Source organism: Haematobia irritans, chromosome 5, assembly GCF_050003625.1.
Source record: "Haematobia irritans isolate KBUSLIRL chromosome 5, ASM5000362v1, whole genome shotgun sequence".
Classification (NCBI taxonomy): Eukaryota; Metazoa; Arthropoda; class Insecta; order Diptera; family Muscidae; genus Haematobia; species Haematobia irritans.
Window position 1 is genome coordinate 173,151,805 of NC_134401.1, and position 23,595 is coordinate 173,175,399.

The following is a 23,595-nucleotide window of genomic DNA, read 5'->3' on the forward strand; positions in this document are numbered from 1 at the left end:
AGAGCCATCTACGGTGTGCAGACAAACTACAGCGCTGTGAATTCACTTGAGATGTCTATACCTTCCTTGGTCTATGTATAGACATCTCCAGTGAATTCACAGCGCTGTAGTTTGTCTGCACACCGTAGAGGGCTCTTTTTCGTCTGCAATTGAGTGATTTTTTAATTTGGCTTTAATTTGTTTTCTTTCCTTTGTTTTTTTGATGAAATACCAAATATTGTAAAAGCATATAAAATTCTATACATTCACAACTTTTTTTTTATGAAAAATTGACTGAGAAATGAAGTCATTTGACTGCGCAATTGAGTGGAATGACCGCGCACTGCAAATAAACAAAACCATGGTGAATTGTCAAGGTATGTCTATTTTAATTGGTCTATGGTGATATATATTTATTTATTCATTCAGTAATTCTAAGCATATTTGGCCAATTTTGTTTTTCCAGTAAAAATTTGCAAGAGATTAAAAATGGATTTTATTCTCCTTGCTGAAATAAGCAGAATTTACCATGAACCTATTACAACAATAAAAATATGTTTATTTGCTACTACAATCATAGACCAATTAAAATAGAGACATACCTTGACAATTCACCATGGTTTTGTTTATTTGCAGTGCGCAGTCATTCCACCATAGACCAATTAAAATAGAGACATACCATGACAATTCACCATGGTTTTGTTTATTTGCAGTGCGCAATCATTCCACTCAATTCATAGACCAAGAAAATATAGAGACATACCTTGATAATTCTCCATGGTTTTGTTTATTTGCAGTGCGCAGTCATTCCACTCAATTGCGCAGTCAAGTGACTCAATTTCTTTTTGGAAAACGAGAATAACCGTATAAATTAGTAAATTTGCATTACAAAAAAGGTGTGGATGAATAGTATTTTATAAACTTTCACAATATTTGGTGTTTCAACGAGAGAACAAAGGAAAGAAAACAAATTAAAGCCAAATTAAAGAATCACTCAATTGCAGACGAAAAAGAGCCATCTACGGTGTGCAGACAAACTACAGCGCTGTGAATTCACTTGAGATGTCTATACCTTCCTTGGTCTATGCTCGATTGCGCAGTCAAGTGACTCAATTTCTTTTTTTCAAAACGAGAATTACTGTACAAATCAGTCAATTTGCATTACAAAATAGGTGTGGATGTATAGAATTTTATATGCTTTTACAATATTTGGTGTTTCATCAAGAAAACAAAGGAAAGAAAACAAATTAAAGCCAAATTAAAAAATCACTCAATTTCATACGAAAAAGAGCCCTCTACGGTGTGCAAACAAACTACAGCGCTGTGAATTCACTTGAGATGACTATACCTTCCTTGGTCTATGCTACAATGACATTGTGAAATATATTGCAACAGCTGGTATTTATGTGCTAACTCTTGCAAGTTTTTACTGTCATAGACCAAGAAAATATAGAGACATACCTTTATAATTCACCATGGTTTTGTTTATTTGCAGTGCGCAGTCATTCCACTCAATTGCGCAGTCAAGTGACTCAATTTATTTTTGGAAAACGAGAATAACCGTATAAATTAGTCAATTTGCATTACAAAAAAGGTGTGGATGAATAGTATTTTATAAACTTTCACAATATTTGGTGTTTCAACGAGAGAACAAAGGAAAGAAAACAAATTAAAGTCAAATTAAAAAATCACTCAATTGCAGACGAAAAAGAGCCATCTACGGTATGCAGACAAACTACAGCGCTGTGAATTCACTTGAGATGTCTATATCTTCCTTGGTCTATGTTACTGTGAAAAAATCCCTGGCAAAAACAGATAGGTACGGGTGATATGTACGGCAAATTGACATACACAAAACACGGTAACACTGTGTAAACAATCGAGGAATTCTGACCAGAGAATGCTTCTGAGTTGGATTTTTGGAAAAATAATATTACAACTTGAGAGTGAAAGGTTGTGGGTGGAAGGTTAAAAAATTTTACAGAAAATACTACAAATATAAATAACTCTTTCTTATTTAAGGTGGGTATTAAGTTCAAGTTTAGCCGCTAAAATCGTCCATTTTTACGATAACTTTTCTTTAGTAATCCATTTTAAAGAGTAAAAACTTTATAAAAAGTTGCTTTGGGCTATTCCTCATCAAGTTGCATCAAAGATGTATAATTTTATATTTATTTTACTGATTTATTGTTTATTTTACCGGCTTAAGCCTAGTACTAATAACGTTTTCGCACGAAAAACTGTTATACTCCATATAAAAAACGTTAGCGCGGAATAAGTGCGAAATCTTTGTTTCGAGCATTTTCAAACACATATTTATACAACCCTGGATTTTTCGCACGAAAAAATAGGCAGGTATATTATTTCGCATAAATAAGTTAATATCCCTGGGGCTGAGACCCTAATTACGGAGATAAATGAAGATATTCGTTTTTCGCAAAAACGAACTTAGTACTACGCATTAACTAGAACTTAGTACTCGCCTTTAAGTAAATATTTTTGAATATTGATTGGCGGCGTCGGCTGCGTCTCTACTTAGCGGCTGAACCGACGCAACTCCGCTTGGGTCAATTATCCAGTAAAGGCCGGTACTATGTTCATTCTTGCGAAAAATTTGTATGGAAACCATTATTTCGCACATAGAAAGCGGCGTTTTTTAGGTAGCTTGGAGCGCTATTTTACAGGGAGCGATATTGGATTAAGTTGGTGGTTGTTGATTGTTTTTACAAAATAACATTTTATTTTTCCTTGGGCAATTGATCTGCTATTCCTTTGATCCTTTGTATAGTTTCGGAACAAAAATATGGTCCGTGTTTGATTTATAAACCCGCACAAATAGTTTTTAATAAATAAATTATTTCTTAATTCACATTGCAAATGGCGCCGTGCTATAAACGTCAGTTTTTCAACACGAAAAAAACAAAGTATCACAAATGGAAAAAATTTCGCAAATTTTTCGCATTTTTTGGTTTTGTATGGAGTTTCAACGTGAAAACCGAACAGAGTACCGGCCTTAAAATATCAAAATAAAAGTAACGGATCCACTATGAGATAAATCGTACAGAAAAATTTAGAATCAAATATACATTTTATTCATATGCACAACAGCATTATTTTTGCAAAATTATTATAGAATTGTGGTATTGAATTAGTTTAGTGAAATATTAATTTTTTTTGGCAGAAAATGGAATACTGTTGACAGCTGTTTCTGTTTTATTCAAGTATTGTACAATTATTCTTAATGCCTGATTTGCAAATAGGAGTTGGCACTGAAGGTCTGTTCTAAAGCGCCATACGTTTTAAGTGTGTATTCAGGTACGTCCTTCACTGGTTAGATGTATTTGACAAATTGTCTATACTTATATACGCGTCTATATTGGAAAATTTTGCTTGAGCAATAAAAATAAAGGTGATTAATTTTTAAATTTATCCTTTACATATATTTTTGAAAATATATCCTGCTGTTTTTTTGCCCCTGTGTTCACAAAATATCAATATATCGTTGTTGTCCAGCGTTTTGGCATATTTAAGCAAGGGCTAGATGTGATACGATCTGTAGTAATGGTTAATTGTAGTGCAAGTTTGCTAGCAGTGTCCCCATATCCTTTAAAATTTTATTTGTGAAATAGATAGGCATAGTAGTACAATCAAGAGATGTTTACCTATATCGAATATTAGCTATCCTGAGCTCCACGGAAACGAACCCTCAAAATATATATGATTTCTCTTAATGGTTAACATAAATTTCTTCTTGTTTTTTAGGCAAGAAATGCACTATTGAGTTATGAATCGTAGAGGTATCAACACAAATACAAATTTAAATTCACAATCAGTAATGGATGATGCAAGTTGGAAAAACGTTAATGTGCCCGAAAACCCTTCAATGATGGGCGGCGGCGGCAACAATCCATCGTTAAATCCAGATGGATCAAATCAAGGAGGCTTTGCTCAAGGTAATATGCCTTATGGAGGCTCAAATGCGCAATATTCGCAAGGAGGACAGAACTCCCCAGCGGGTAACCAGGGACTGGTGTTTCCAAATGCTAATCCTACAGGTTCTAATACGCCACAGTATACATCATCACCAGCACCATCAGGTTCTTCAACACCAGGTCCCGTATCGCAACAAAATATGTCTGGCCCATATCCACAGCCCTCAAATTCGGGAAATTTTAATGGACCTGTAGGGGGTCCATTTGGCTCACCTTCTTCGGGGATGGGTCAATTTAGTCGTCCTGCTAGTTCTGGCACGCCTTTTAACAACCAAGGTGGACATTTTCCTGGACAGGCAGTATTTAATGTTGGTGGCCAATTTAATTCTATGCCTCCTGCTTCAGGTTTTGGTCATGGTGGAGGCCACCCTATGATGGGTGGACCACAGATGGACCGTATTGACCCCGGCTATAGACGACACAATTCTTACTTTAGCCATACGGAACACCGTGTATTCGAAATGAATAAACGTCTACAACAAAGAACAGAAGAAAGTGATAACTGCTGGTGGGACTCATTTACCACAGAATTCTTTGAGGACGATGCTAAGTTAACTGTTCTATTCTGTTTAGAAGATGGACCCAAACGTTATACGATTGGACGCACATTAATACCAAGATTTTTCCGAAGCATCTACGAAGGAGGTGTTTCGGATTTATATTTCCAATTGAAACATGCTAAAGAGTCATTTCATAACACATCTATTACATTGGATTGTGATCAGTGCACAGTTATTACGCAGCACGGAAAACCATTCTTTACCAAAGTATGTGCTGATGCTCGTTTGATTTTGGAATTTATGTATGACGATTACATGCGTATTAAATCATGGCATATGACCATTAAAGGACATAGAGAACTTATTCCCAGATCTGTTATTGGAACATCTTTACCATCTGACCCCATGATACTGGAACAAATTACCAAAAATATTACCCGGGCTGGAATCACAAACTCTACCTTGAATTACTTGCGGCTCTGCGTTATACTGGAACCTATGCAGGAATTAATGTCTCGCCACAAGGCATATGCTTTAAGTCCACGCGATTGTTTAAAGACGACCCTTTTTCAGAAGTGGCAAAGGATGGTCGCACCCCCTGGGAAAAAAGACCCGCAGAGGCCGGCCAACAAAAGACGCAAAAGAAAGGGGTCAAACTCGGGCGGGGGCGCAAACGCAAACACGCCGCCCGTGAGTAATCAAAAGCGTTCCCCGTCCGGCCATAACTTTTCACTGTCGTCACAAGACGTTATGGTTGTAGGTGAACCAACATTAATGGGTGGGGAGTTTGGTGAAGAAGATGAGCGTCTAATTACTCGTTTGGAAAATACCCAATATGATGGTTCCAATGCCATGGACCACGAAAATCACACCGGATTTGGTCATTCGGATTCCCCTATCTCTGGTGCAAATCCTTGGAATATGGATAGATCAGGTGCAATACCAGCTAGTCCCGGGAGTGGGTCAGTACAGAATAATGCAAATATGGCCGATATAGACAAAAAGAGTCCGATAGTGTCGCAGTAAAATATCCAACCTTTTTGAAAATCTATCATAGTGTACATTATAATAAGTTAAACGTTTTAATTTGACATAATTATTGATTAGAGCAAAGTAATAAGTAAAATGGATAAAGTATTTCTCATTAACTGCCGCCCCATATACCCTACCTAATGTATGTATGTAAGGCAGAAACATAATCGTATATAATAAAAGACCAATGAAAAATAGTATCGAAAATTTCCTTTCATATATAAATTTGAATTAGTTTAACTGGTATTATTGAATATCAGATTAGTGCATAATTGGTTTTATTTATGTGCTATTTTTAAATTTTATCGATTTTTAACATAACATGTTATAGGACATAATATTTTTTTATTTATTTTATTAATTTATTTTATATATGTCCGCCTTAAGTGTTCAATGTAATTTTGGTCAAACAGAGGTGGTTTTCCTCTGAGAATATTTAAAATCCAACACTTGCCACACGAGTAATATGGTTCTCATTGGAAATATTTTCTGAAACTATAAATTACTAGGTAAATGTTTGCAAAGACTACAGTAATGTTTTTAGCCCACTAACACCCAAAATGAAACTGCCGGACAAAAATTGATTTATTAGTTCAGTAACGACTAAATAGAAATATATACATAAAAACGGACACTTTCTTTATAGATCAGATGCAGTATAAAGCTGTCATACGTTTATTTTGTAATTTATTTAAAATTACAAAAATAAAGTCAACCAACTAGTTAAAGTTGTTTGACTTTAAACAGGCGTCCTCATGTGGGTACGGGCGGTAATGGGTTAAGTATATTTTTAAAGAAATACAACTGGGCTCTTTTCATCCATTTATTGCACTTTGTGTGCAATATAATTTCCTTTTACTGAAACTAGGTTAGGTGGCAGCCCGATGTATCAGGCCCACTTAGACTATTCAGTCCATTGTGATACCACATTGGTGAACTTCTCTCTTATCACTGAGTGCTGCCCGATTTCATCTTAAGCTCAATGACAATGGACCTCCTTTTTATAGCCGAGTCCGAACGGCGTTCCACATTGCAGTGAAACCACTTAGATAAGCTTTGAAACCCTCAGAAATGTCACCAGCATGACTGAGGTGGGATAATCCACCGCTGAAAAACTGTTTGCCATTGCACCACGGTGGCTCCCGAAACTACTGAAACTAAAACTTTAAATAAAAAATTTCGAATATATTCAAAATGGCCAAATTTTCACTTTTTTAAATAGGAAATTTCGAATATAACGTTACAATTTTCTATGAAATTAACCAATTTTATTCGGGTTTTGATTAAAGCGTAAGGTTGAAGGCATAATTAAAAAAAAAAATAAAATGATTACGCTCTTGTTTTTCATATAATAATTTTTAATTGAATAATATATAATACTGATTTTTTTTTTTTTGAAATCACCTAAAATTTAAAGAAACGAAGAGACGTACATAATCATGAATTCAATTTGTTTGTTCCTAATCGAGATCTAGGTTCAGGTATTAATCCGGTACTTGGCGGTGTAACTCCAAGGTGGTGCAGATTCTATTTACGATGTATATAAACCCATTTTCAGTTTCAGCATGCTAATTCAGCTATATATGCTTGCAATGTTGAGTGGCTCAGTACATGCGATACAAAGGTTTTCGATACGTGTTACAAATCTTGATGATGATTGTATCTATGATACTAATATAAAACTATGTGAAGGGTATGTGGTGTATCCCACAATTTGCGTGCTAATAATTATATTGTACTGCGGAATCCCCCTAGTTTTATTACTTCCCTCGGGTTTGAACTCGATACTAACCTTGAATTTAGCTCACATAGTGACCATGTATTAGCGGTTTTATATGCCCTTAATGTTATATTATGCCGCACATACTATACGGTGATATCTTTATGGGTGCTAGTCGGCCCAGTATTAATCAATTTACTTCGTTTCTTCATAGTATATTCCCAATAAAAATAAGGCAATTTTTTTCTCAAACTGTTTCTCGTAACCAATAAATAAGAATCTCACAATCTTATTTTTTGTAAATCAAGGCGATTTCTTTTATTTTTGTTTTGGTCGTGACACACATCATCCCAATGAATGTACTAAATTATTGAAGATGTAGAACTACCGGAATCATTCCACTGGCGGGAAAGAAATGGAGAGAGCTTACAACTTCAACTTGGTACGTCTCCAGTGGCGCCTCTTGGCGTTATACCTAGATAACGGAAGACATTATTATAGTTCTCATAATAAAATTGGAGTATTTATTTATACCTAATGGTGTTGCCTGTACGCAAACGAATCCATTGTGGCACAGAACGATTTTGCTTCAACTTTTTGGCAAGCTTCTGCTTGATTCTGAAAGTTTTATGGGCCGCCTGTAATTTGGAACATGTAGATAACAAAGATCAGTAAACATTGTCAATATCACAAATTTGTTTTATGTAGAGATTGCATTTATATTTATGGATTAATTCTGAAATACGCACCATCTCGTCTTCCTTGTTTGAGACAAAAGAGGGAAAAGAAGTGTTGTCAAATTACAAATAATAATCGATAACAATAAAACAAACGTCAAATAATGCCGATTACTGTATTAACAAGTATGAGACTGATGACAACATGGCATCAGAAGAACTAGCTTGGCAGCATTTGTTTGATTTGGGTACACTTATGGGTCTCACCACGATGTTTCAAATGTATTCTAAAAAGCGCCCCCATTATTGAAACAATTATGCGTACTTGTTAAAAAAACAAATTGTTGAAATCAACAACTTCTGGATGAAAATGTGCATCACATCGTCAGTTTAATTCATATGCTATTATCAGTTTAAAATGGATATTTTGTGAATTCCTTCTGCTGAAAATCAATTCTAAAGGTAAGTACCCTGCCAGCATTTCAAAGTTCCATTTCATCTTCATCGCTACCACAGACTCGTAAATGTCACTACAACCATCCTACTGTGATAGGGGGCAGCATATCATAAAGTACAAAATGTTCTTCATACATGTTGTTTGCCATCACTACTTTTACAAAAGCCATTTTATTTTTTGTGAAACGCCAAGCGCAACCAGCTTGTTATATTTTATTTAAATAAAAACGAAAATAAAGTTCTGAAAACATAGATTTTACGCTTAAAATTGTGAAAGGTATATTGGTGAACAATTTTTGATTTCCGAATGGAATAAAGTGATTGTTTTTCAAATATTTTACAGACACGCTGCCTCCATCGAATAAAAACACTGGCTGATAGACGCTGCAACATGTAACTCGCTACTTGTAACTCTACATCATAATTAATGCAAAAAATTATGTTAAATGTGACGTGATAGTGGTATAAATGTTATATTTTTAAGAATTTGTAAATGATTAATCAAATTAATAAATATCTAAGCAAACGTGTTTTACTCGACCACAATGATTCTTTTACCACTATCTTAAAATGTGCTTTTTCTGATTGTTTGGAGGGTCTCTTATTGGCGTCGTTCTAAATTGATCTATAAAGGCACCTAATAATTGCACTCATGCGAAACCTTTTTGTAGTAACTTGGCGTGGTACAACTTCTCAATAGTGACGGCGCTTTTCCGACGAGTTTTTGATATCGTATATGATTGTTTTCGACGTACTGGGGATTCTCAGAAGCGCCCCCAAATTCAAAAAATGTTGGCAGGGAATGCACACAAAAATATTAAACGAGCTAATCGCTCTTAAAAATTGTTAATATTCCTTCCAAATATTCCTTAAATAAATTGTAGATTCTTAACAGACCTTTTAAAGCTTTTACACACACAATAATTGTAATAAATTAAATATTTGCTTTCCAAAATATGCTTTTGACAACCCTGTTATGAACATAAATTTTCATAAGAGGTGCATGCCAGCTTACGAAATTGAACGCTACCTAAAATTTCGTTAGCATAAATGGCAATGCATTTCTTATGCGCTTTACAGACTATCAGTTATTCCGGACGGAATGTAGTCTGTAAAGCGCATTATGGGAAGAAAATTTCTCGCAAGAAAAATTGTCGTCCCATTTCTAACGTTTGTGTTTATTGGGATGGTATAGAAGATATTGAGTACTCAGTAACGAGTACTTGTAATCAAATACTCGTTACTCTCCCAACACTACTTCAAATACTTTTTGTTATTGATTTTTGCAGGAAGGAATTAAAAATAATAAAATGAGTAGTAAAATTGAAGAAGGCCAAGAATTGATCAGGCAGGCAGAGAAAAGGTAAACTATGTCTTCGGTTTTTCCAAAAACTGTTTTACTATGTAAAATTAAGATATTTTGTATAAGTCAACGAAAAATGAATCCATATTCCATATTATATAGGATCTAACGCCCAGAGAAAGAGAAAACAAGAAAAGTGTTGTTAGTTAACTTCAAATATTTCTTAAACACTAATAATAATAATAATTAAAAATTAAATAAATATGATATCTATAACGTATCTCTATATCCTACTGACAAATCAATTTTAAGTTCAAAAAAAAATTTAATGAGACCGTTAATGTAAACTACTAAGTTTCTAAAAGTAAAAATAATAACAATGATAATAAAAATACAAACAAACATTTTGATTACATGACACTAAATTATTAAACTAATAAAAAATTGAAAAAAAAACAAATCATTAATAAACTAAAACTAAAAATTTAAAAATTTATTTAAAAAATTATTGGGCATAAATAACAATTGTGTACATTAATTAAAGAATTATGGCAATTACTTTTGAAGATAATGAATTTAATTATATTTGTACTAATACTTTTACCGATGTAATGAAATGAATTGATTTTATTTATTATTAATCCCAGATAACAACTACTAAAAAAAAACATGAGATATCAATTACAAATCATTAAGAATAAGGTATTCTTGGAGTTTACTTTTATATGTTTTCGAGTTGCAATTAAATAGTTTCAAAAAGAGGGGTAGGCGGTTGTATGTACGGGCGATTCTCACTTGGAATGATCTTTCTAATACAGATGTTAGTTTCGGAATCATAATCTGCGGATTCCTCGACGATTTGGAGAAGGTAAATAAATCTGCTAAAAATCTTGGTGAACCAGATTTAGTGACCTTATAAAACAACAACAAACTTCTCATACAAATATACTCTTCAAAAGTACAACCCAGAAAATCAAGAACATAATGCGATATATGCTGATACCACTTAACATCAAACACATAACGCAAAACACGATGAAATAGAAGACGTAACTTACGAATAACATAACCACGACTTCCGGAAAACACTTCAAGACCATACAAAAATCTAGGCATTACAATGGCATGTACCACACAGGTCTTTATACTGCGTGGCAAACAAAAATCCAAATTGTACAACTTCCTCAAAGTAAAGTTGACACTTGAAATTAACGAGTTTACATGCGCCTCAAAACTCAGTTCACCATCAAGTAAAACCCCAAGACACTTAATTTTGCTTACAACATCTATAGGTACACTATAAATGGAAACAATAGCATCGGACGGTATCTTACCAAAGAACATTGCCTTTGTCTTGTTGACATTAATAGAAAGCTTATTTTTCCCCAACCAGGTAACTAAAACATTTACTGCAAAGTCAATGATGCTTTGTAAAACATCCACAAAGACTGGGTCACCCTTGAACAAAATCTGGACATCATCAGCAAACGCAAAGGTTAAGCAATTCCTGGAACTAATACAACTAAACAAATCATTTATGTACATTATGAACAATAAAGGCCCCAGAACAGAAACTTGCGGCACACCACTATAGACGGGACAAACGCTAGACACAGAACCACTACAACTTACATACTGTGTCCGATCACTTAAATAAGAAAGCATCAGTCTACAAGCAGGCGTAGAAAAGCCAAACTCACCGTGTAGCTTCTCGATCATTATACCATAATTGATTTTATCAAATGCCTTTTCCAAATCAAGTGATAGTAGAACACAACAGCCCCCATTGCTAACCCTCTCTTTTACATTATCAGTCAACCCGACAAGGAGAGCTGTTGTGCTACGACCACGGCGGAACCCACATTGGCTGTCATGTAACAAAGACAATTTCTCCACATGTTCAAGAATTTGCACTTTCATTACATGCTCAACCATTTTTGATAAAATCGGCATAATAGAGATCGGCCTAAATTCATTCACATATTTGCCCTTTGGTATAGGAATTACCTTGCCTATCTTCCATTCCCGGGGATACTTCGACGTTGTCAGTAATGTGTTAACAAGGTGTAGAATGTGTTTACCAACTAGGGGAAAAACAATGCCCAAAAAACGTAAATTGAATCCATCGTGACCTATAGCATTAAAATAAATATAAACAATGTTAATTGTAATAAACAATGTTGCGCAAAGAAATACTTATCATACCATCATACTTTCTGATGGTGTTGTTTCCAAGCAAATATGAAAAATTGGCCAAATTCATTGTGTAGTACTTTGTGCAATGAACAAAATTATCCTAATTAGGATTAAACAGTTGAGAAAGAGTAAAAACAATCTAAGGACTTATGTTTCTATTGTTAAGTACGTGAATTAAGAATTTTGCCACTTGTATCATAATTGACAAAATAGACAAGATGTGTCATCATTTTATTTTAACTTTACCTTTTTTTTTTATTTTGTGTGTCTGTAAATTATATATAAAATGACATGACTTGTGGCTACATATTGGGAAAATATTTGCATACTAATGATTACCTCATAATTTCCAGCCTCAAGACAGGGCTATTAAAGTGGCGTCCTGAATACGATACTGCTGCCGATTGTTACACTAAAGCAGGTAGCTTTATTTATAAAACTGTTTAAATAAAATATTTTACCCAAAATTTGCATTGCATGATTTAGCAACTGCATTTCGAATAGCCAAGTCTTACGATCAAAGTAAAGACTGTTTTCTGAAAGCTGCTGATTGTCATAAGAACAACAATTCTTGGTTCCATGCTGCCAAATGCTATGAGCAGGTGAATTTATGCAACTATTTAACAATTGTTCTGTTGACTATTTGTTGCGATTTCATATTTATACTATCATACAGATCATTTTGTTATGCAAAGAAACCAACAACTTGCTTAGTGTGGAAGAATATGCGGGTAGAGCTTGTCACTTGTATCAACAACACGGATCGCCAGAATCTGCCGCCTCCGCATTAGACAAAGCATCGAAAGTTGTAGAGCAGAAACATCCAGAAATAGCTCTCCGTTTTTATCAGAAGGCACTGGAAATTAGCATGGTGATAAAAATGCATTTCCAATTTTTGAGTTGTTCCTAACATTTCTTTAACAGATTGAAGACTCGTCACGTACTGCAGCTGAATACGCCGGCAAAGTTTCTCGCATATTAGTGAAATTGCAAATGTAAGTATTTTGTTTACAATATTTTAGCATTTGATATTACTTGTAATGGGAAATTATGAAGGTATGATCAAGCGACAGATGCACTAAGACGTGAAATAGGAATCAACCAACAAACAGAATCCTATGGTCAAATTGGAAGATTAGCAGTTGCTTTGGTTCTTGTTCAATTAGCCAGGGGAGATCAAGTGGCTGCCGAGAAAGCATTCAAAGAATGGGGAAATTGTTGTGATCCCCAGGAAGTACAAACATTGGAAATGCTCTTACAAGCCTATGATGATGAAGATCCCGATACGGCTAAGCGTGCATTAGCCTCACCTTTCATAAGACATATGGACGTCGAGTACTCGAAACTAGCGCTAATTGTACCATTACCTCATGGACTACCGAATGCTTCCAAACCTGCTGTTATTAAAAATGCTACTGCTTCATACACTCCTGCTAATATGGAGGTTTGTAACAACATGTTTTTTAGAGCTACAAAATATAAATTATAATATCACATACAGGCATCAAAATCAGGTGGTGATGCAGGAGCTTATGCTGGAGTACAAAATGACGAAGACGACGAAGAAGGAGGTCTCTGTTAATCTCACTATTTGTTTAAGATAAGCTTGAATGTTAAATGCTATTTATTACATAATATTGATGTATAATTAATAATATTGCTATTAAACTACTTCATTCCAAATATAGTCCAATACCGTTACAAGTATTCCCTACAATATCTTTTTATTAGATGAGAGAAAGAGGGTTATCCAAATTTTAGTGCTGTAATAAAGATTTTATACTAAATATTTAGTATCATATAGAGGTGAGTTGAGCAGTTAACGTATGTGTTGTAATGATTCCTTCTCAGCAGACTAATAGTGTGAGAATCTCAATCAAGGGAAATTAATGGCAATATTTCCTATATACGACGATTGCCAATATATTACAAAAATGTTTGGATTAGAATGTCTTATGTCTCTTGTAAACTATGGCATTGAAATATTTTCTGGAACATGGTCTTACAATTTAGATAGGTTAGAGAGAATTGTCCACAGAATTGTCCGCTATATACATGATGTTAAATGGTATGATCATGATCGTATTCATGCATGTACTTCTGATTTTCTTGGTTGCACTTGGTTACTTGAATCTGCGTACTGTTCTTCATTTTTTTAAGATTATGCAATCAAGAAAACCAGAAGTTCTTGTAAATAAATTTTCATTTATAAATTCAACGCGTAATGTTCAAATTGATGTCCCTATGATACATTCCTCAATATATGAAAAGTCTTTTTTGATTCGAGTTCTTCGCTTTTGGAATCATTTGCCTAATTCACTAAGAAATTTTTCCTTTTCTTACCAATCATACAAGAGTAATATTTTGGATCATGTAAATGACACACATTCTTAATGAGTTACCATTTTCTTAATAAATGTGCTGGTTATTGGGTTTTATATTATTTAATTTTGGTTGGGGGACCAAGTTTTAATTGTAATGTATTTATCATTGATAAGAAATTTACCATTAAATTAGTTATACTACAACTTAGTCGTAGTAGTTAATCTTACAATACATGTATTATAGGCCTTATTAGGCTTCCTATGTATTGATGTTTGAAATAAAAAATAAAATAAATATTATAACCAAATACCATTTTGTTTTTGCGATCAGTGCCAGAATAAATTTGTATGTCCATATTAAAAAAAATTAGTTCCTCATTTAGCAGAATGCTAAATACTGCACATAAATTCATCATTACTTGTTCTTATACCCTAAACCACAATAGTGGTATAATATCTTTGACCTGCCAAAAAATGTACCTACCAGAAATATTGATTTTAGACCCCATAAATTTTATACTGATCGACTCAGAATCACCTCCTGAGTCAATCTAGCGCTTGTTGTTCGTCGGTCCGTCTGTCCATGTATTTGTTGTTCACAGGATTCCGGTCGAAATTATTAACCGATTTTGGTACAGGGTGTTTTTTGGGCACAAGGACAAAAGCTATTGAATTTGGAAGAAATCGGATCAAATTTAGATATAGCTCCCATATATATGTATCGCCCGATTTCGACAAATGGGGTCACATTGCGCTTTTTTACAAACGGATCATCACCAAATTTGACCCTTCAAGTCTGCAAAATTTCATTCAAAAATTTCGGTTCAAATTTAGATATAGCTCTCATATATATGTATCGCCCGATTTTACCAAATTGGGCCTTGTTTATCAACCGATCTTACTCAAATTTGGCTTACTATAATCTTCTATAGCACTAACAATATGTGCAAACAATCATCGAGATCGGTTCAGATTTGGCTATAGCTCCCATATACATTTTTTTCTAAATTTGGCTATATAACCCTTATTTATCAACAAAGATGACTAAATGTAATCTTCTGTAGCACTAAATATATGTGGAAAATTTAATCAAAATCGGTTCAGGTTTAGATATAGCCCCCATATATATGTATAGCCCGATTTTTCCCAAATTTGGCCATAGAATCCTTATTTATTAGCTAACCTTACTCAAAGTTGGCTAGATCCAGTCCTCTATAGTACTAACTGTATGTGCAAAATTTCATCGAAATCGGTTCAGATGTAGATTTTGAAAAATTGGCCCCATTTCTTTACTGATCTTACTCAAATTTAGCACAAGGTTACCTTCTGTGATCTCAATTAAACCTGGAAAATATCATCTAAATCGGTTCAGATTTAGTTCAGAGCTCCCATATCATACATCGCTCGATTTTTCCCAAATTTGGCCATAAATCTCTTATTTATTAACCAATGCTACTCAAGTTTCAAATTTTTATGTACTATCCGATCGTATTTACACTTACATGTAACTCTTACATAACAAAATTGCCCGATTTTCCCAATTTTGATTCATTACCCACATTAATTGAGAGATTTCCTCTTTTTTAATAATGGACTCAATATTATTTATATACTAACTCTGTAGGTGCAAAATCAACTACAGCTACAACTATATATAATATCAGACATTTCTGCTCAGATTGTGCCAAAACTCCCATAAAAATTGCCCCTTAATGTTCTTAAATATGGAAATGCGGTTTATCGCTCAAACCAATACCAATGTTACCCCACAAATGCTTATGTTTACTAATTCAGTAGGGGTGGTTTAGGGTATGATATAGTTGGCCCCGCCCGACTTTCTACTTTACTTACTTGTTTATTTAGTAAAACTGAAACAAAACAAAAGTTTGCGGGATTTGTTTTGATATTATGCTCTTAGTGTGGACAATTTTTATAATAAAAGCCGTTATTAAGTTCTCATTATTGCGCTAAAATTGCAAATTTTACGGTTATTTTTGTATCAATTGTTAATTTGTATCATTCTCCTTCAAGTTATAATAAAATTTCGAACAATTTCATGTGTGTTCTAAAGTGAACTTTACTCTCAGGCGTCTTTACAGTCTCAACGTTGTTATGCCTGAAACAGTCAGATTTAGACTGGCTCATGCACTGCTTATGTCAATCTTACTTTATGGTCTTGAAGTATACACAGGCACTAACTGTATTAATTTACGTAAACTTGATATTTGCTTTCATAGCATCTTGAGATTTGTATATGGCAGGAATGCTCGTGATAATTATGAAATGTATGCTTCTCGTCTTTTAGGTTGTTCGTTTAACAACTTCTTGCGATTTAGGTGTATTTATTTTTTCTTCTGTGTGGTCAAGTATGGTCTTTATTTGTATCTTTTTAATTCTATTACTTTCTTGAATTCTAGTAGAAACAGTCAGGTTCTTATTGAACATTTCTCCCATGTAGTGCTTGAACGTTCTTTCTCAGTGCGTGCGGCAAGGTTATGGAATTCGCTGCCTCACAATCTAAAAAAATTCTCAGCTAGCCCTTCTTCATTTAAGCGTAAACTCTTATTACATTTCTCGAACGTTTGATGTAGTACTTTGTTGGGCTCCGATACTGACAATTTATCTCCTACTGCTTTTTACTAATTTTAATTCAAATTTACATATTATTAAAAGATTGTGCGCTAGGTTAGGTTAAGAGTTAGTGTTAAGCAATTTGCTTTGAATTATATTAAATATCAACATTTAGTCCATAGAGGCGTTAGTTGATTAAATGAATAAATAAATAAATATTATTCTGCTTATTTATTTATTTATTCATTATAATACAAAAGCCTATTGGCCAATAACGTATTAGAAAGCAACTATATACCAAAGTAATATAAAATAACAACAACAAACAAGTAACAGCACCTACAATTTCTAGATATGAATCCACAAGAACTAATAATAAAATAATACAAGAACTAATAATAATAAAAATAGAGATTTATGTTTGCTTTTGGCGGCTAAACTCGAACTTAATACCCACCTTAAGACTGGTATTAAGTTCTCATTATCTCTCTAAAATAACCTTTTTTCACTGTTACTATTTTTAAATAAATTCCCGGTTATGATAAAACTTGTCAAAACAATCATAATTTTACTCTGCTTTTACAGATTTATTTTAGCGGCTACACTCACTACAAGCAGATTTTCTGAATGCCTATGGGCAGGTAAGTTTTTCTTTGGAATGAACATCTACAGCTATTGCGAAATATTAATTTATAGGTTAAAGGTGGGTATTAAGTTCGAGTTTAGCCGCAAATTTGTAAAAATTTGCTTTGGGCTTCTCCCCATCAGGTTATAATAAAATTTGCAACAAATATGTATAATTTTATGCCTTTTTACTGATTTAGTTTTCACTTTAGCGGCTGAACTCGAACTTAGTACTCACCTTAAACTCTAACTTAATACTCATCTTATGCGCTTTATTACAGACTATCAGTTATTCCGGATGACAGTGCTCGTGTCGTATATTGTGCACATTATAAGTTAAGTCCGAAGTCATAATCGATACTACTATAAGATTCTTTACAAACACCGACATTCCGTCCGATAGTCTGTAAAGCGCATTAACGAAACGAGATGTGGGTTTGAGCTTTGCACAAGTTGTTATTGATGACATTGCAAGCGTGCATCGAGCCAAATTTAGGTATATTCTCTTATATTTAATTAATTGAGCTTCCTGTGCCGCATTTTCACCCGATTAAAAATTCCACATGTGGTGCTTTCTCTAGCTATCATGCAAAAATTGATACATATCGGGTTTCCAGATTTGACTTCTTGACTTTAAACTAGAAAATGTTAATCAGTTTTAATACGAAAGTTACTTTTTTAGCTATTTTTTTTTTTTTTTTGGAAAGTTTTTAAAAAACCTAGCTATACATTTTTGTTTCTCAGTAGTTGGCAACACTTGTTCTATCACGAAAAATTCAATAATCAGCTGACAGTTTTGTTTACCAATCACATACCTACAGTGGTTGGTGTTAAGTAACAACATGTCAGGAAGAAATTTTGTAAGTTTATTTGTTGAGATACAATTTATTGTTTATTCAAGGATATTTTTCGTGCAGTTGGCAAAAGGATTTAGTAGCTACATTTCCGGAAATCGTACCATACAGTCGAGTATTTTGCAAACGGTAAGATATTGAATTGAAAGTACGAAATAATATTAATATGAAAATAATTGTAGATAAGGCGGAGTAGCAGTACAAATACAAATGCAGAGCAAATCATTCAGCAGGCACTAGCCTCTCGATTCCCTAAAGCCGCTACCATCGAAGTAAGGGATGTATCGGGAGGATGTGGAGCAATGTTTGAGGTTTTTGTGGAAGCAGATGAATTCAAAGGACTAAACACGTTAAAACAGCATAAACTTGTAACAAACACTCTCAAGGATCAAATCAGGGAAATGCATGGAGTACGGATTCATACCGCTGTTCCTCCGACATCAAAGTAGACGTATCTACTTAATATAAAACTTGTAGTCGAGATAATCCACTTGTAAATTATAGTAAGTAACCCTGTAATATATGTAGAAAATCTATATAAAAATGGGGTTTTATTAAAAGCTTGTTTTGATATAGTGCATTTATCCTACAGAGATTTTACAATCCGTTCACATTTTTCCCATATTGACTTTTCTTAAAATATATTTCTATTGGCAAAGGTGGTACATTGTTGCTACTGTCTTTATGTTGGGACACGTTTGAATTATCTGTTTGGTTGTTTTCGATATCATGTGTCTCATTCCGAATAGTATTGCTATATTTCGTCCTAGGTTCTAACTGATGATGTGGTCTTATGGTAGACTTGGAGTTGTTCGTTGAAATCTGAGAAGATACTAAAGCTGGTCTTTGGGATGTTGTGGTCGTAGAAGACGTTTTAAGGTTTTGAACAGAGAGGGGAGTAGTTTTGGCTGTTATTATCTGCCGTTTTCGACTTTTAGTTCCCCTTCTTTTATTTAAAGCAGTTTCAAGTGGTTTTTCCGTCGAACTTGTGCTTTGCACACGTTTAGAATTTCTGCGATTTGTGCTTTGTGTTCTTTGTGGCTTTTCCTTCTTTGGATTCGGGGATGTGGAAGAAACTATTGACGATGGTGTAGTTGTTGGAATATTGTTTGCATCTGCGGAAGGAGTTTGTGTGGTCGAGGTAGTAAAAGACATTGCATATTTAAGGTGTTTATTCTTTTTCGATTTATATCGACGATACTTGTTCGGTTTTTTTGTAATTGCAGAAGATGGTTGTGATGTAGATGTTACGTTTATAGTTTTAAATGCATTGGTTTGACTTCTCAGAGTCTTGGGATATTTTTGAGCCGATGCCAGAACCTGAAAGAATGGTCGTTTCAAGTTCACTTTGTTAAATTTAATTTTTGATGACAATGTAGATGACAGCAATTTTGGCGGTGCTATTGTGGTTGTGGATTCGATTGGCATCTCATCACTGCGATTGGGAAAATCAGTAGTAGTTGCTATTAACATCGTTGAAAGAGTTGGGAATGTTTCCCCATTTTCTAAAGAGTTAGAAGTTGTTCCATTTATTCCTTTTCCTGCAAAAGTACTTGGAGTTGTACTATAATGTTTGTATTGTTCACTTTCTGTTGACTCTTCTACATTCCAATTTTCAAAAAACTTGCTTTTTAAATTGGGCTGGCCTTCATAAAATATTTCATCTTCAATATTTTCATTCTTGTATGAAAAATTGGGTTTAATTGCTTCTTTTTTCTCACTACCAACTGGAGAATATTCGTCCATAGCCTCAATGGATTCGAAGCTGTTGTTATCATCAAAAAAGTTGTGAAAAAAGCTTTTAGCTGTTGATTTTAAGTTAATCCTTTTGAACTGTTGTATTTTTTCGGAGCGGAATTTTTGCTGTTTCGCATGTTCATAGGCATCCATAGGACTATTAAAAACTTTATTTAGAGGTGCCATTTTCGTTATGGCATCTTCGATGGTAAAAAAACTATGTTGTGCTCCATTACGTATATGAGAAAGTGTAGGTTTTATACTGAATATACTCTCTCCACTTTGTTTTATCGGAAAGAAAGTTGAATAATTTGTAGTTGTATGAGCCGTTGTCGGTGGAAGGGTTGTACTAATTCGATATAAAGGTTTGGGTAAGAGTGGTATTTGTATGGATCCAGTTGTAATTATTTCAGATTTTTCAGTTATGCTCGATGTTGGAGCATTCTTAGTATTTTCGAGTGGAAAGGATATATTTTCAATCTTTGGATATACGTTGCAATAAGTAGCACCTAAAGGAATTAAATCTTCATTCATAGATTTTCTACCGCATGGCAATTCATTGTCCTGTTGTTGCCCATATGATTCATTCCGGTTCCAAAATCTGTTCTGTTGCGTTTGTAGAGTTATCTGCGGGGATCGATAAATAATAGGGATTCTTGTTATATTCGACCATGCAGTAGCGGTCGATTCTATATTTGGATATGGATTATAAAGTTGGCGGTTACTTCTGTAGTTTTGAAAAGTTGACAAATGCTGTGGGGTTTGATGAGTTGGGGGCGGTGGTATGTGTGGCTTTGGTATAAGTGCGTTTATGATAGTAATATGGTGATAACCGGCAGGTTTTCTGTTTGGAATAAATGTGACCTTTTTAGTACAAGCAGTTCTCATATAGACAAAGAAACTACAAACCTTTTGTCCATACTATCCTTAACAATCCCATATGGATAATTCCTTTGTATGTTCGCAGGCAATGGTAAGATATAGTTAGGTTTATGCATTGACTGAGATATATGGGGAAATCCATAGCGGTAAAAATTCATTGGAAATTGCGCTGGTATTATTGGAGTTTTTTGACCTATGTACATTTGTTGAGGGAATAATGATTTCCATACATAAAACCGAGGAGTTGTATATAGGTCTTGGCGGCTGTTTGGGCGCCATTGCTATTGTATATTTATATAGGTATATATTTACTTGTTTATCTCTTTGTAGCATAAAAATTAGTATACAAACCTTTTCCTGTTTAAAATGAATGCCTTTTATTCCGGGTAGTAAAAGGGACTCTGAAACGGGTAAAATTATAATTATTCAATGTGTCTTGTCGTTTTTTTTTTACAAAAATTATGTTGTATCTTTCTTTGAGAGATTAACATTTGCAATACTAAAACAGACAATAACGAATAATTTGAATATAGATCTAAAAAGGCAATTGTACAACATCCCTAGAAAAAAATATTTACCACAACTTATTAACAACAACAATGCAAGACCGAACATCTTTTATGAAAGTACTTTCTTGTTTTCTCCAGTTAATTTGTGATGTTATGATGTTTCTCGTTTCAACTTGCCTATGTTGAATGCAACGTTAAGACTAAACTGATTAAAAGAATAAGTCATGTGTTCGAATGCACACAGAAAGGCTCGATACTTTTGAAGCGTGAAGCAAGCATAAATTTTCCCCACATAGAAAATATTAGTATCTATAACATCGTTACTATTTAGATTTTCGTTGAGACTCATTATTAAGGTTCATTCATGGTTTAGTTGAACTACACAATATAACAACATATTACCCAAGAAAGATTTTAAACTTTGTAAATTTAATTTACGATTTGTGACTATGTAAATATTCCGTAAAAATCAGAATATTCTCTTGTAAAGAATTTTTGGGCAAAATGAAGATAGGTCCATAATAAAGGTCATAGGTTTAATCCCATGAAGTCGACCTTCGTCGATTTAATCTCGTGGTTTTCGCAACATACATTTTATGAAATGTAGCGAGTCAAAAAGAAAAATAGCATACAATGTTTGCTATTTCAGCAATCAGTGACTGTTTTCCCTTTATCAGCAGAAAGTCTGCTGTTTTAGCAGATTTTTCTGTGGTGTTTACTAACAAATTTCTTTGGGTGTATTTATAATTATACGCATTTTCCATTGATATTAAAAATTTCAAGAATTTTTTTCTTGATTGATTTGTTTAGTTTAAAAAAAAGTTATTCCATTTATACAACATTGGCCTTGTTGATTAGTGTACTGCTAAAACATATATTAAAAAAAATGATTCACTCAAAAAACGCGATAGGTGTTTTCAAAAGAAAGTGAGAGTGATTCACATTGAGAAATATATATTAGATACGTATGCATTGGAAATATGAGTTTTTTAAACTCTAATAGACATGTAAATATTAAATCTAAGTAGCTGGATATGAAAATTCAAAAGTGTACTCCAGCGTCTAGCGAACAACAAATTGTTAAATTTTTATGTTTTAAAAATGACAGATGTTTGGTATTTCAGTAAACAGAGACTTTTCAGAAGACTTTTTGCTGTCTCAGCAAATCTGTGGGTGTAGGTAAGGTTAGGTATAGTGACAACCTGATATTTCAGGCTCACTTTGGACTATTCAATCCATTGTAATACCACACTGGTGAACCTCTCTCTTATCAATGGAGTACTGCCCGATTCCACGTTAAGCTCGAAGAAACGGGACCTTTTTTATAACAGAGTCCGGCGTTCCACATTCCTGTGAAACTACTTAGAGAAGCTTCGACACTCTCAGAAACGACAATCGCATTATCTAAGGGGGTATTCCACCGTGAAAACAGGACGATACTGCGATTGAACTCATTCCCTTTGGATGCAAGGCGGACATGCTAACCATGCATAGATTAATCAAATATTATCGAAGGATTCCTTTTATCTATAAATATAATATATTTATATTATAAAGTTCTATTATTTATGTTTGCCTTATATCACCAAGCAGTTTTAACGTCCAAATGAAAGATTGTTGAACAAACGTAATAAGGAATACTATACGAAGAGCCTGTCCTATAAGAAACAAGTATATACAGTAGTAGTTCGGCCGGGCCGAATCTTGAATACCCACCACCATGAATCAAATATAATAGTTTCCTTTGAAAATTTCAGGGGGGTTTGATGACAGATATTTTCCCAAGCAGATCAGTTCAACCAGTTCGCTTCCCACAGATAAATGTAAAGATTTTACCTATGAAGACTAGATCAGATTCTGAATTTATAAGAACCATTTTTTGTTTGAGTTTTAGAGGAATCATAAACATCTCTTGTAAGTGCAAGAAAATGATGAAATAACGCCTTGATTTGAAATCTAAAATCTGTGCATTTTCATCCCAAATATTTAAATGACTACGAGAAGTAAAATCTGGAAATTTTGCATTCAGTTTCAAGCAATTTTCATGATCAGTGCGCCTTCTATACCCTCAATAAGTGAAATCGGCCTATATGGAGGCCTTACCAAATGGATCGATAAAACTAAATCATATACACTTTGTTATGGGTGTAAAATGTCAGTATATTTTCAATTTGTGGCAAATCTGATAAAAACTACAATTTCTACAAACCCCAGGAGTTAAATCGGGAGTTCGGTGTAA

At 33.9% G+C, this 23,595-nt stretch overlaps 5 protein-coding genes and 2 long non-coding RNA genes across 7 annotated transcripts; 5 read left to right on the top strand and 2 right to left on the bottom strand.

Moving 5' to 3' along the window:
* The first annotated feature begins 3,293 nt into the window (after nt 1-3,293).
* Nucleotides 3,294-5,700, top strand: Chi (LIM domain-binding protein 2 Chi). Its single transcript, XM_075310030.1, has 2 exons — nt 3,294-3,388; nt 3,742-5,700. Exon 2 carries the CDS (start codon nt 3,764-3,766, stop codon nt 5,495-5,497), a length of 1,734 nt encoding a protein of 577 aa, XP_075166145.1. The 5' UTR covers nt 3,294-3,388; nt 3,742-3,763; the 3' UTR covers nt 5,498-5,700.
* Nucleotides 5,701-7,512: 1,812 nt separating this feature from the next.
* On the bottom strand, nt 7,513-8,120 carry RpL39 (ribosomal protein L39). Its single transcript, XM_075311906.1, has 3 exons — nt 7,973-8,120; nt 7,758-7,861; nt 7,513-7,698 (listed from the first exon to the last, which is right to left on the bottom strand). Exons 1-3 carry the CDS (start codon nt 7,973-7,975, stop codon nt 7,650-7,652), a joined length of 156 nt encoding a protein of 51 aa, XP_075168021.1. The 5' UTR covers nt 7,976-8,120; the 3' UTR covers nt 7,513-7,649.
* Nucleotides 8,121-8,381: 261 nt separating this feature from the next.
* LOC142240208 (uncharacterized) lies at nt 8,382-8,902 on the top strand. Its single transcript, XR_012723191.1, has 2 exons — nt 8,382-8,633; nt 8,700-8,902. It is a non-coding gene; the product is annotated as an uncharacterized LOC142240208 (long non-coding RNA).
* A 703-nt stretch (nt 8,903-9,605) lies between these two features.
* gammaSnap1 (gamma Soluble NSF attachment protein 1) lies at nt 9,606-13,562 on the top strand. The gene is made up of 7 exons (XM_075310908.1): nt 9,606-9,719; nt 12,209-12,276; nt 12,342-12,457; nt 12,532-12,726; nt 12,780-12,850; nt 12,912-13,299; nt 13,357-13,562. The coding sequence occupies exons 1-7, from the start codon at nt 9,667-9,669 to the stop codon at nt 13,435-13,437; spliced, it is 972 nt and encodes a 323-aa protein (XP_075167023.1). The 5' UTR covers nt 9,606-9,666; the 3' UTR covers nt 13,438-13,562.
* Nucleotides 9,726-11,233, top strand: LOC142239133 (uncharacterized). The gene is made up of 2 exons (XR_012722923.1): nt 9,726-10,527; nt 11,053-11,233. It is a non-coding gene; the product is annotated as an uncharacterized LOC142239133 (long non-coding RNA).
* Nucleotides 13,563-18,143: 4,581 nt separating the features above from the next.
* On the top strand, nt 18,144-18,772 carry LOC142237893 (bolA-like protein 3). The gene is made up of 3 exons (XM_075309347.1): nt 18,144-18,234; nt 18,292-18,357; nt 18,411-18,772. Exons 1-3 carry the CDS (start codon nt 18,217-18,219, stop codon nt 18,675-18,677), a joined length of 351 nt encoding a protein of 116 aa, XP_075165462.1. The 5' UTR covers nt 18,144-18,216; the 3' UTR covers nt 18,678-18,772.
* On the bottom strand, nt 18,750-21,516 carry LOC142237890 (uncharacterized). The gene is made up of 4 exons (XM_075309345.1): nt 21,426-21,516; nt 21,199-21,248; nt 20,875-21,128; nt 18,750-20,809 (listed from the first exon to the last, which is right to left on the bottom strand). Exons 1-4 carry the CDS (start codon nt 21,460-21,462, stop codon nt 18,826-18,828), a joined length of 2,325 nt encoding a protein of 774 aa, XP_075165460.1. The 5' UTR covers nt 21,463-21,516; the 3' UTR covers nt 18,750-18,825.
* Nucleotides 21,517-23,595: the final 2,079 nt, after the last annotated feature.